General features: G+C 38.0%; 1 protein-coding gene across 6 annotated transcripts in view; it reads right to left on the reverse strand.

Moving 5' to 3' along the window:
- Window positions 1-14,243, reverse strand: part of Nf1 (neurofibromin 1) — a 247,835-nt gene that overhangs the window by 142,979 nt on the left and 90,613 nt on the right. For all 6 annotated transcript variants that reach the window (XM_029483491.2, XM_085829768.1, XM_029483494.2 and 3 more), the window contains 4 exons: window positions 12,173-12,307; window positions 9,092-9,205; window positions 2,887-2,966; window positions 1,016-1,139 (listed from right to left, as the gene is read on the reverse strand). In XM_029483491.2, the coding sequence (XP_029339351.1) occupies window positions 1,016-1,139; window positions 2,887-2,966; window positions 9,092-9,205; window positions 12,173-12,307 (453 nt within the window). The remainder of the gene's footprint in view (window positions 1-1,015; window positions 1,140-2,886; window positions 2,967-9,091; window positions 9,206-12,172; window positions 12,308-14,243) is intronic.

Genomic DNA, 14,243 nt, shown 5'->3' on the forward strand with positions numbered 1-14,243 from the left:
TCCAGGCTGGCCTGGAATCCACTCTGCTCAGGCTGGCCTCAACAGTACTGGAATTATAGGCATGTGCCACCATATCCAGCTAACAGACAAAATCTTTCGGGGAGACATACAAGTTTAACCTAAATTTAAAACTTCTGCCCTTTAGCTTTTTGAAAGATTATTTCCTGGACTAGATTAGCTCCGAGAGCCAAGTCATGAGGACTTAAAAATAAAGAGAAAACACTATTTGAGGCATCTTTGATTACAGCAGCCTCTACTCTTCATAGGCCTGACCCAGAATCCTACTTAAGTCAACTAGAATTCATTAACCTTCCATTTACCAACTCAAAACCTAGAATATTTAAATGTTGGACTACCAGATAATACCTTCTGTACTTACATTTCTCTTAAGTACGCCATTGAGTGAGGAGTTGAAGTAGGATATAATCTAGCTAATAAAAACTTTTTAACTTGTTCTGTGCTGGTTAGCTTTTTGTCACCTGCTACAAGCTAGAGTCATCTTAGACAGGGAACCTTAGTTAAAGGATGCCTCCTTCAGGCTGGCCTGTTGACAAGTCTGTGGGACATTTTCTCCATTAATGATTGATGTGGGCGAGCTCAGTCCACTGTCAGCAGTTGTCACCCAGTGGCATAATGAGCAAGCCAGAGAGCAAACCAGTAAGCAGTGTTCCTCCATGGCCTCTGCTTTAGTTCCTTGTCTTGGCTTCCCCAATGATGGACCTGCCATCAAGACATGTAAGACAAATACACCCAACCCAAGTTGCTGGTCCTGGGGTTTATCATAGCAGTAAAATGAAAACACATCTCCTTACTATTCAGATATTTCTAATTTAAGAATGTCACTGTGCAGCCTGGCAGTGGTGGTGCATGCGTTTAATCCCAGCACTTGGGAGGCAGAGGCAGACGGATTTCTGAGTTTGAGGCCAGCCTGGTCTACAGAGTGAGTTCCAGGACTCACAGAGAAACCCTGTCTCGAAAACCAAAAAAAAAAAAAAAAAAAAGTCACTGTGCTTACCTTATTTTTAAGAAGAAATTTATTTCTGCAGATCAGAATTTCCCGTAACCACTTGAGAATTTCTGTGCTACTCAGCATTTGATGGCTAGTTAATTTCTTGCAGATGTAAAAAAGCATTTGTGAGCTGCAGTAACATAAAGTCCATTGTTACAAAGTCATCAAGAACCTAATACATATACATAATCACACATGATGTGACATACTTCATAGTAGGTGTACGCTTAGAGGCTTAGTTTTACTTGTTTACAAGTTTTATCCAAATGTTAATAACAACACATTTTAAAAAATTCTATTCTTGCAGTGGGGATAAAAAAATTATAAATTCACATACACAGCAAAGACTGCAGAGCAAGAGTAGTCTGGAGCCAGGGCCTAAAAACTGTTGCTTTTAGGACAAAGCCATGCCTCCTCTAACATCTATAAAGGAGGTTTCAATGGAACACAGCCACAGTCCCTCATTTCCAGTCTGTAACTGCTTTCTTGCTCCAAACTTGAAAGTACAGACTCACAACAGAATGGGTGAGCCAAGACGCTTGGTCCATTTCCCACCCTTTAGAGAACAAGATTGCTAACTCGTTCTGTATACTCTACGATACTATACAATTGTGCCGCCCACATGTGACCACTTGAGTACTTTAAATGAAGCTTGTCCATAATGAAATGTGTTTTCATATGTAGTGTAGTTAGACACACTACAAATTTTGAAGACTTTATGGAAAAAAAATATCTCACTGACAATTCAGGTTGATTTTATGTTGCACTATTTCATATTTATATATGTATATATATAAAGTTAAATAAATGCATTTATTATGATGTGTTAAATTAAAAGTTAATTACATATGTCTCCAATAACTATGTCATTATAAGAGTTTAGATTTTAACTCGGTCTCCACATACCTAACACACCATGTCTATGATGAGACAATAGCAGAGGCCTAGGTTTATAGATTTACATCTTCCTAATGTAGTGCCCTCATGCTTGTTAAAGAAAATCATCTACTCAGCTTCAGAAATGTACAGTGAAATCCTATACATATTTTCTTATTTATACATATATGCCTGTTTGTAACTAATTCACTAAAACAACTAGTGCATACAAAAGATTGACAAAGATCATAGCTCCCCCTTCAATGCACATCATATACTGTACTACTGAGCTACATGCTTAGTTTAAAAATTAAAAGCTAAGTTACAAAATGTCAATAATTTTAGTCTTATAACTGAAATAAATCTATTAAAAACACAATTATGGGACTGGAGAGATGGCTCAGTGGCTAAGAACATTGCTTGCTCTTCTGAAGGTCCTGAGTTCAAAACCCAGCAACCACATGGTGGCTCACAACCATCTGTAATGAGATCTGTCACCCTCTTCTGGTGTGTCTGAAGAAAGCTACAGCATATTTACATATAATAATAAATAAACTTAAACACACACACACACACAATTATAGCCAGGCATGATAGGACACACCTTTAGACGCAGCACTCCAGAGGCAGAGGGAAGTGGATTTCTTGGACTTTAAGGCCAGTCTGATCTACACAGTTAAGTTCTAGGCTAGCCAAGGCTACATAGTTAGACCCTGTCTCAAAACAACAAACACAATTGTAACTGCTTAGAAGTACACCACAAAGAATAATACATGAAGTAGAAGAACTTGTAGCCAGCTGATAAAAATTAATACCATTTTAAAACTTTTTTGCATATATGTGTTAGTTCTCTGACAGTTAAATATTCTAACATTTTCAATTCAAATTAAAAACAAAATTGAAAAATATCTACTTATAACAATAAATATAACAATGAACTAAATATTATATAGCTAATATTTAAAGACAATAACCAAATTAAAATGTGAAAGTCCATATACCTGATTTCCCAGAACGTCTCTACAGGAGCGTCAGGATTCCAGAGATCAATGCTATCTAACTGATGAAGGACCAGCAAAGCCTGAAATGTACAAAGGAGAAGGCACTGAAAATGCTTTAAGGAAACAACACTGGAGCACTCATTTTACAAATGCTAACAAACTCAGCTGGGTCTGTCTTAAGAACATTGAAAAACATGTTTTTTACAGCCAGTCAGAATACCAACCCCGAACTAACTCCCTCTGCCCCTGCCATCATTACGCTACATGGCATATAAATGGAGCTGTGAATGAACTCAGAACAATATACACACACCAAGCTGCTTCAAGAAATAAACAACGAGGTTTCAATAATTAATAACTCTAGAACAAAATATCTCCCCTAAAATTAACACACACAGCAATATTAACCCACACAATGAAACAGTAGAAATTAACTTGCTTGTTACATAGACATTTTAGACATAAAAGTTATTTTCTAAAATTGACAGAGGCAAAAACAAAGCAAACTTTATGTTTAAAAACAGTTTATTTTAAAGTATTTAATGAAGACTAGCCAGAATTAAGTGACTCATTTTAAATAAGTAACTTCTATATAAATATGCTAGCTTATAAATTAAAACTATCAAAGATTATTAAAGCAAAGACCCTATCATCAAACCTGCTCAAGTTAGACTGCAACTCCACAATGTTTCCCCATTCCCTCGCAAATTCTATTGTGCTCAGTACATTCAGTCCATGGTAAAAATACATATGGGATCTTTAAGCCCCCGTTATTAAAACATCAATGAACTGTTACCTGGAACAAATAAGTAACTTATACTTAGCATTTTTAAAAAAACAGATAGTACAAATTGCAATTCAGCTTTACCATTACTGTACAAATACTTGATACAATTTCCTGGTACTTTAGGGTTTTCTATTGTTTTTCACATAGTGGCATCAATTTGGTTGGGAATTTAAAGCAATTGCTTTCTCTTATTCCATCTGAACTTTGCAGACAAAAACATGTGTCAAGAGAGAGCTAACATCAATGGGGCACAGTCTTTATGAGCTCCACTGCTTCAGGGGTTCTAGGCCTATCATAGAAACTTGGGCAAAGTGTTTGATGGGAAAAGAAAAGAACCTAAGGCATACTGAGATTCTCTTTTGGAGGGTGTTGAACTGCCAAGGCACATCTGTGTTTTTGAAGGACTTCATATTATGCATACAAAGAAGAGAAGGCAGTGTTTTGGTATAGTACAAAGAACAGAAGCGGAGACCCAAATCCTAGCTTTATGCCTGTCACTCACAAATGGTTTGGCATTTGGTAAGACTGGGATATTTTGGGGTTTTTTAGGTGACACATTCTCTGTTTAATAAAGTTTTTTGTTTAATCTGAATAAAAATTTATTAGTTTTTTGCATTTCAATGAGATTATATATCTTTTCATGTTCTCCTTTGCTTTAATTTTCCATACTGCTATATGTTATCTGACAGAGATAGACCCTGAGAAGTACCTCAAAGGTGACTATGTTATCATGCCAATATCAGAGAACACACTGACATTAAAAAGATGGCTATGGAGTCATTAGATGATACAATTTGTTGGGAAGCACCTTATTATTGTGGTTTGTTGTTGATGAATAAATTCTACACAGTGTGGGACTGACAGCTTCAGCAAGCTCCAAACACATTACATTCATCTAGCGTCTCCTAAGCATCCTCAAACACTGCTGAACAACTCCCATAGGTTTGAATGGATGTTTAATAGCATGCCAAGCTGAAATACCACTCTCTTAAATATAAACTCATTCTCTTACTAATGAATAATTAAGGTCTTCCTGATTATTAGAGGAAGATACATGTATTTTTTTAAATCTTGAATTATATATTATACACAAGACAAGAAATGTAAGAATTGATTACTGAAGTGAAAATAATCAAAATATTTGAATAGATCCTCCAAAGACAATATAAGCAATGTAGCAATTTCTAGGATGATTTTACACACACACATGCACACGCACGCGCACGCGCACACACACACACACACACACACACATGGTACAGCAGGAGGTCATTTGGAGAGGAGAGCTCAGAGATTTTTCACTGGCTGCATGTCCCACCACCACCTAACAACACCACCCACACCAGGAAGGCCCTTCAGCCCTCCCCTCCCAGGCATCAGCTCTCTGCCTGCCCTCACCAGGCTGCTCTCTCTGCCTGTGAAGCTTGGGTAAGGGAGCTGACAGAATGCCCTTGGCCTTTGGTTATTTCCACTGAACAGCATGTCAGTGAGCCTCATGCAGCTTCTGCACTCATCAGTAACTCATGCTGGTTTGGTTTACGTTCAGACAGGGTCTATGTGGCTTTGACTGTCTTGGAACTTTCTATGTAAACCAGCCTCTTTTGGGGTTTTTGGTTATTGCTGTTGTCTTACATTAGTTGGAATCTACTCAAGAAAAATGAACACTGTTCACAACTTAGATTTATGTATTAGTGACCTAGAGGCCATCAATTTTTCTTCTCTTCTTCATCATCTTCATCATTTTAGTGACAGGGTCTTACTCTGCAGCACCGGGTGATCTGGAACTCTCCATGTAGATAAGGTTGTCCAGGAACTCACAACTATCCTCCTGTCTCTTGCCTCCCGAGTGCTGGGATTAAATGAGTGTGCCACCAATCCAATTCATTTTATTTTCACTACTGCATAGAATTCAGTTAAATCAATATAACAGGAATTGTCTACTCGGCTGTCATATCTGAATGGCTCATACTTTGGAGGAAGATACAACACAAGCTGCACTGCTGACCATTTTGTGTGCTTTGTAAGTGGACATGTGCACTTCTGCTGGCTCTATGACCGGGAGTAAACTGTCAGCATTTATGTTTAGCTCTGATATTATAAAATAGCATTTAATGGTAGTTGTACTAAATTATACTCAGTAGTATGTAAACGAAAACATAGTATCAACATTTTAAAATTTATAAACTTTTTTTCTTACTGATTTCTATCTTAATTCTACTACGGCAATAAAATAATATTTCAATACTTTGATAGTTTTAAGTCTACCCCTCTGTTAAATATCTTCCAGGTATGCTTGGGGAAAAAAAAAAGTACTGTCTGAATTCAGTGTAGTATTCTACTGAATGATAACAACCCCACCCCATCCTTACCCACCGGATGTTAGGAAAGTACTCAGGAACACCTCTGCATCTGCACTGTAAACAGCTTCTTTCTTTACAGGACTTTACATATTTTGTTTTATATATCCTGAAGCTTTAGTAACTTCATGCACTTTTACTTCCTAGACTGAGCCTTTGCAACAAGATCTTCATCTCTCTCTCCCTCTCTCCTCCCTCCTTCCACCCCCCCCCCCCTCTCCAGTGAATCTGGGGCTAGAGAGATGGTTCAGCAGCTAAGAACACTTGCTGCTGCTCTTCCAGAAAACTTGCCTTTGGTTCCTAGCATCCATCTCAGTAGGTGAACAACCTACCTGCATGTAACCTCAACTACAGGGAGCCAATATCCTCTTCTGGCCTCCCTGGGTACCCACACACATGTGCACATACATTCACAGATACACATCCTTACACATAAATAAGGCACCTTTACTTTCTATGTACGACACTACACTTTTCTATGCTTGTACTATCTTTCTTTCAGTGTTCTTATAGCTATGCTATGTCTCTTCTGAGACCACACAGTAAGATTTTTGCCTCAGTTAGAATTTACTCAAGAAAAATAAAAAATCTGTTCACATTGTGTGTGTGTGTACCTAGAGGCTATCAATTTTTTTCCTTCATCATCATCATTTTTTATGACAGAGCCTTACTTTGTAGCAGGCTGGCCTGGAACTCGACATGTAGACCAGGCTGGCCTCAAATTTACAATTGCCTCTGCCTCCTGAATGCTGGGAATGAAGGTACACACCACCATACCCAGCAAAAGCTGTACTTCTAAATAACCAGAAGCAAAACACCAATGATCATCAACTGATAAATAAGCAAACAAGTTGTGCTATATTCATACAATGGGACACTAAACAGAATAAAACAGGAGGAACCTTGAGAAAAACCAACCACTAACACAATACAGTTACAGCAATTATGCTGAACTAAAAATAAAAACCTTTATTTCATTTATTTAAAATGCAAACTAATTACATTAACAAAGCAAATCAATTATTACAAAGGAGCCAAGGGAAAGACACAGGATAAGAAGGGATGGGGACGGCAAAGGAATACAAGGCTGACATTCAGTAGAAATGCATGTTGTCTACCAACTGAGCCCATTAGTGAACAAGCCAGTGCAATATTCATCAACAACCAGGAAAAGGGAACTAACATGTGCGACAATACACGAGTGTCAAAAGTTTTTTCCTAACTTAAGGGAGGTGAACAAAATAAGGGTAGGAGTATTAACTGCAGAAAGGAAACTTTCTGGGCTGAATATATTCTTAAGTCTTAAACTATTTGTATATGTTAATTATAAAAAAATAAATTTCATTTAGATTAAAGGTGTATGTTTAGGTTGTCAGTACAAAAATAACACTTAAAAGTAAACTCTGAGGAGGTCCAGTGACTAGCCCAAATGGGAATCCATCTCAAAGGCAGGCTCCAAGGCCTGACATTATTACTGATGCTATGATGTGCTTATAGACAGAAGCCTAGCATGGTTGCCTTCCGAGAGGCCCAAAAAGCAGCAAGACATAGGTATTTATACCCAATCGATGGACTGAGGTTGGGGACCCCTGGGGTTGAATTAGGGAAAAGCTAGAAGAAGCTGAGGAGGGTGAACCCATAGGAAGACCAGCAGTTTCAACTAATCCAGACCCTTAAGATCTCTTAGACACGAGCCACCAACCAGGCAGCATACACTAGCTGATATGAGGCCCTGGACACATATACAGCAGAGGACTGCCTGGTCTTGCCTCAGTGAGAGAAGACACACTAACCCTCTAGAGACTTGGGGTGGGTTGGAGGTGGAGACATCCTTTTGAAAACTGGGGGAGGGGCGTATGGGAGAAGGAACTGTTGATGGGCGGACCAGGAGGGGGATAACAACTGGACTAAAAAAGAAAGAAAGAAAAAAAGATTAAAGATAATTTTAAAAACAAGTAAACTCTAAGCTGGTGAGCTGGCTCAGTAAGTAAAGGTACTGCTGTCGGTAAAAGCCTGACAACTGGAGGTCAATCCCTGGGACCCAGTGGTGGGAAGAAAGAACCAACTCCTACAAGTTACCCTCTGACCTCTTCCTATATGCTGTGCACATATCCTCCCATACAATAAATAAGGAAATGTAATTTTTCTGTTGTTTTGAGATAGGGTCTTTCTATGTAGGCTTGGTTGAGATCTGCCTGCCTCTGAGATCCACCTGCCTCTGTATCCTGAGTGCTAGGATTAAAGGCATGCACCACAACCATCCAGCTACAAATATAATTTTTTAAAAAGTCGCCTTTGTTAACACAGTAGATTAACTGTAATTTAAAAACATGAGTGTCATCAACAATGGAGAAATACCAAACACCAATACACTGCTAATGGAAATATTAAATGATACAGTAACTTTAATAGTATTATTTGTAGAAATTCTCAAATAGAAATCACACTGAATGTCTACCATCCATTACCTGGCTCATCAGTAAGGAACTTGTTACAGAAGCCTGAACACCTGAGTTCAACTCTTGGAACCCATATAAAGGTGGACAGAGAAGAGAAACTCCACAGGCTGTCCCCTCATCTCCAGGCGTGCCACTGCGAGTGCAGCACACCCTACCCCCATTATGCAGACACAAAAAGAAAGTAAGGAATAAAGAAACTATAAACTTCCAAAAATTTTTTTACACAATGTAATTCAAATACAACCTGACTTGTGACATACAACTAAAGTTCTAGCTCATATTACAGCTGAAGGAGGAGGATTGTTTTAGGATTTAGAGACCAGACAGGACAATAGCACAAAAATCTTGTCTCAAAAACAAATGAATTTGTAGTGGCTGATGAGATGCCTACAGCTGGTTAGGTATTTGCCATCCAAGACCAGAAACCTGAGTTTTCTCTGATTTCCATATGTACACACACACAATTTAAATTTTTTTAAATATATTTTTAAGAGAAAGCACATAGAAAGAGTCAAATAATTGCTTAAAAAATTAAGTTCTCAGAAAAAGGACAGAGACAGTTACAGTCTTTCTTTCAAATGCCCAGAATTCACTTCCTTTACCTCCATAGCCTCCTGAGCGACCTCTGGCATGTGTGACTGAGGAACCAGTTGTACGAGCCCTGTAATTAGTTCTGCAGTACTGCTCTGAGTTTCAGGGCCCTGTTTTCTTGGATTCTGTAGGAGAAAAACAAACTTCAGTTTTGCTTTTAATAACTGTATTTATTATTTCTATGCATGTATGCATGTCTGTGTAGACAGGACATGGGTGCAGGTGGCCATGGAGGCAGAAGAGTGTTGGCTTCCTTGGAGCTGGAGCTACAGTCAATAGTGATCTGCCTGCCTGTGTGGGTTCTGGGAACCAGAGGCAGGCACTTTGGAAAAGCAGGAAGCACTGAAGCACGGAGCCATCTCTCCAGCCCCGTCAAACTTCACATTCTGGGGCTTGGGGGGAGAAGGGGTTCGTTTTTGGTTTTGTTTTTTAAGACAGTTTCTCTGCATAGCCCTCACTGTCCCAGATCTCACTCTAGACCAGGCTGGTCATGAACTCAAAGATCCACTTACCTGTTATCCAAGAGCAACTTTAGCTAAAAGATATTTAAGTTGGACCAGGCATGACAAAACTCTTTAAAGAGAACATTCTAACATAGTGCAGAGAAATGATTGGGGAATGTAAGAAATGGTAGTAGCTGGGAACACATAGAGTGACAGGAACCAGGACAAAGATGGTATAAACACAAGACACAATCAAATTACTTCAACAAAGATGCCATGACTGAGACCATCTTTACATTTCTCCTACTAACTAAGGGTTAGAATTTATGTGTACAATATTGTTTGACTTTCCTGAGGTTACTGAGGAAAGTCACTTAACCACTAGATGGCAGCAAAGGAAGCACTGTCCGTGAAGCTAGGCAGCTGTCCTGGGTAGTGACAATTAGCCTATCAAAGGAAACCCCACCCACCCTCTCAACTCCCCCAAACACAAAACAAAGCCCACAAAGATCAGGAGTAAGCCGGGGGTGGAGCTTTTGCCTGCTTTACAAAACTACCTGGCTCTGGTTCAATTATCCTCATCAAGGGAAGTAAAAAGGATTCCATAACTCTTGGAAGACAGCAAATTTTACTTAAAAACTATTTTCCCTCAAACAATTCAACCCTTCTTCTTCAAACAATAACCTATCTAACATGAAAATCACAGGTGAACATAAAACTGCAGCCAAGTAAACAGAGTAACATCCTGTGGCAAGCACAGTGAGATGTCACCACAGTTCATGCCACACACCCGAGAAACCAAGAGAACAAAGTTAATTTTCAGAGTCCACTGACAAATTTTTAAAAATTTTTCCAAACTAAAGATTTAACTGTTAATTCTATTAAACTCTCAAATTTGGGTGGACTTTTCAAAAAACACAAAAAGATAATAGGTCTTCTTTTGGGGTAACCCATACTTTAGGAACCTCATCCACTCTGGCTCTATTATCTCTCATTATCAGAAAAATTACTCATATATAAATATTTCTTAAAATTCTGGAGTGCAGACATGACAGTACATTTCTGTAATTCCAGCACTCAGCAACATCTAGTTCAAGGCCAGCCTGGGATACCCAACAAATCTGAGGTCAGTATGTCATACATAGTAAATTCAATGCCAACCTAGTATACACAGCAACACTTTGTCTCAAAAATCAAACAAAAACACATGTGTGCACACACACTCAAAACGTGGGGTTCATAGAATTCTTGAAACCACAGCCACTTAGTCATGAATGCCTTCATTTTAGTAATTTGAAGAGCATAGCTGCAAAGCCATAAAGCACCGAAGGATGAGCCTGACACTGAGTAAAGCAGAAGGCTTTACCTGATGGTCTAGAGACTTGATAGGTCTAGTGTAGCCTCCCACAAGCCTGAAGCAGGCTGAGCCAGACCTTGACTTTGCTAAACCAATAAGGAGATCACCCAGGATGGAGCCTGCCTCCCTGGATCACTCTATTGTTCAGCCACTGCCACTGCTGCTACCTGCTGGGAGTCCGCCTACACGTGGTCACCTGCAGCTGGGCTCCAAGGTTTGGCAGGAATGGGCTCCCCCACTCCTTTATAAAGCAGTGTCCACCATTAAAAATTTGAGCCTTGATCAGAATACTGTCTTGGTTCCATCTCTCTCTCTCTCTCTCTCTCTCTCTCTCTCTCTCTCTCTCTCTCTCTCTCTCTCTCTCTCTCTCCCTGTCTCGTCCATCTAGTTTCCCTCTTCTTTTTCAGTTCCAGGCTGCCTCCCAGGCTCGAACCCAGACATGAGAGCCGCAGGCCGGCCCCAACAGTCTAGGACTAGAGAGACTTGATAAAAGTTAAACAGACCATCCTGTGAACAATTCAAACTGTTTTACTTGGACAGTAAGAATGCTAACGCTAACTGTATCTTACTAATAATAGCAGTAACTAATTTTATTGCTTATTATACACTAGGAATTGTTCCTAAAAGCCTTACACAAACTATTTCACTCTTAATGGTCTCTCTGAGGTAGGCACTATATTCCTGTCTACCTTTTCAGATGAGAAGCCTAAGGTGAAGCAAAGCAGTCCTTCCCCAGAGCCTGTGCTCTTAACCCTTTACTCTCACCTGGTTACACTGTTTACATCAGTTCTTAATTACTCTGTGCACCAAAAAGTGAAGCTCTCAGGAATATAATACCATTTGCAGCAATAAAAAGCAGAGCTATGGCAATAACTGGATACTAACCACTCTCATTTTAACTTTCTCTTCTAATATGGTTACAGGCAGAGCCAATGAAAATAGAAGGCTGATCAAAGGAACACACAGGGAGCTAGCTATAGAAGCTAACTCGCTTAGCAATAGCAAAAAGAGTGAGCAGTTCAGATGCTGAGCGCACCGATGTTATAGTCATTTGTCCCACCTGACCCCAGAAATAGGTCTGATTATAATGCAGAACAAGGGCAAATGATACTACTACGGACAGTTCAATGAGGAGGGAAAGGTTAGAAAATGTAATCTAATTATATTGGAATTCCTGAAATTGGCTTTCTTAGCAATGTTTTAGAGGTTACTCATAATTTAAAAGGATTTTGGTCTTTCAGTTCAAATAGATTACTGGAATAATTTCAAAGCATTTCATTAAAAATACTTACACAAAGCAAAAGCTTTGGGTCTGCATGAATCAGTTTCACCATGGACAAAAGAAGACACTTGTAGCTCCTTGTCTCTAGATCTGTAGGCTTTTCCTTAAATTTAAGGCTTGTTACCTTTTCTTTAAAGGTGAGACTCTAATAAGAAATCAAAAACATGGCATCACCTTAGAAACAATTAGACATCAGGTTCAGAATAATAGCTATACTTTATAAAAGAAATTATTTAAAATGCTTTGAAAACAAACATTTCATACCACCAAATGTATGATACTGGTAGAAACATAAGCTAATAAGCATACATTTAATATTACATTTTTTAAAAATGTTTTTATAGCATTTACATCAATCTTATATAACAATCTAGTAATATATAATAATAATAATAATAATCTAAAACACTAGAGACATAATATCAAGTTGACTCTTGGGTTCAAAAACTGGCTCTCAAATATGAAAATAGTAAGAGGGAAAATAATGTATCTGAATATCACACATGAATACTAGAGAATTCAAATTAGCAAATACTTATATCACATGCACACACACAAATACACTGTACACTGTAAGATGCAGCACTTGGCTGGACTAAAAGAAATGAAAAACTATTGTGAATCCTCGATACCATACAAAGGAAAATAAACATCCACTTTCAGATAGAAGTAAAGGTATGTTCTTTAGAACTGCTGAAACAGTCTCTGTAGGCAACCTCTGTAGTCATGGCTTTAGTTAGGAACTTGCTTTTTTATTTTGACGGCATTTCCTCTTTAAGTTAATAGGATGTATGCATTTGTCTTTTTGCCTAAGAATATTCATAAAACAGAACTCTGGTGAAAATGTAGTTCAACTACAGAGATATTATAGTCGATTAACATAATTCTCAATGTTAGTCAATTTAAAAAAAATCTAACAATTGCATTCTTGATTCACTGTCGCTCTATCTATTTCCTTTAACTAACACACACACACACACACACACACACACACACACACACACACACCATCTACTTTTGACCTGGATGCCTACAGTGAGTACATAAAAAGATACAGGGATAGCAGACTATGAAGCCTTTATTCAACCATAACAAATGTCTCTGTAGACAGGCTATTTTCTTTTAACAACTGAAGATGAATATATCACCCAACACACACAGTGCTCAATTTTTAAGCATTTAAGAAATGAAATATCCAAACTCTCAACACTAAAGGAAATGTTTGTCAGATGTATTTAATTAGTTCTGTGGAATGTTTGCTGTATAGATATGTGTGTGTGCTTGCATGTGCGTGCATGTGTATGTTTCAAGGTCTAATAAGAAATCAAGGTGAAGCCTTTACTGAACAAACTCACTATGATGTAATGGAGAGTGACATGGCTTGCACAGGAAGTACACAGTCAGAGGACAACCAGCAATACATAAGTTATCTCTGATTTAGTAATTGTTTTTTAAGTAATTTTTGGTTTAATGTCAGGTACTAACATGTAAATTTTGCTCTATAGTATAATTGACTAGTAGGAAATCTAAACTTGAGAAAGTCCAATTACCTCTTTTAATCTAATGGCCATTAGTGGGTTATATAAAGTCAGGAACAATTAGCTGCTTAACAAACTGTTTCTTAAGTAGAAATTAAAAAAAAGACTTCATTTACTAATTTATCTTCTGTACTACAAAAATTAGTAGGATCTAAACTGACACATGTGCTCTGGTTAAAGACAGTCAGCTATGTCAGACAAGAAAGTCCTAAGTTATTTATTAGGAACCAAAACCATCTGCCAACTTGAAACTTTAGGGCTGACTTTACAGGCATGGTAAGCAACATCTATGCCAAGATATCATCTAAGACCAAAATTTAAAACTTCACATTTTAATTTTATTAAAGCATATTTCTAGTTTTAAAATATAAATTATTACTCTCAGACAAATATTTCAAAAAGTTAAAATTGCTACTAAAGTGCCAAAAAAAAGAAAAAGAAAAAGAAAGAAAAAAACATGGGTATAATCGTCATATGAAAGCAGCTAGTTCCAATGATCAAAAAAAGCAGCTTTATAGACCAAAACCTAGAAATGATACCAGA

The sequence above is a fragment of the Mus caroli genome, unplaced genomic scaffold, assembly GCF_978045245.1.
Source record: "Mus caroli unplaced genomic scaffold, Mus_caroli_1 scaffold_13, whole genome shotgun sequence".
NCBI classification, from domain to species: Eukaryota; Metazoa; Chordata; class Mammalia; order Rodentia; family Muridae; genus Mus; species Mus caroli.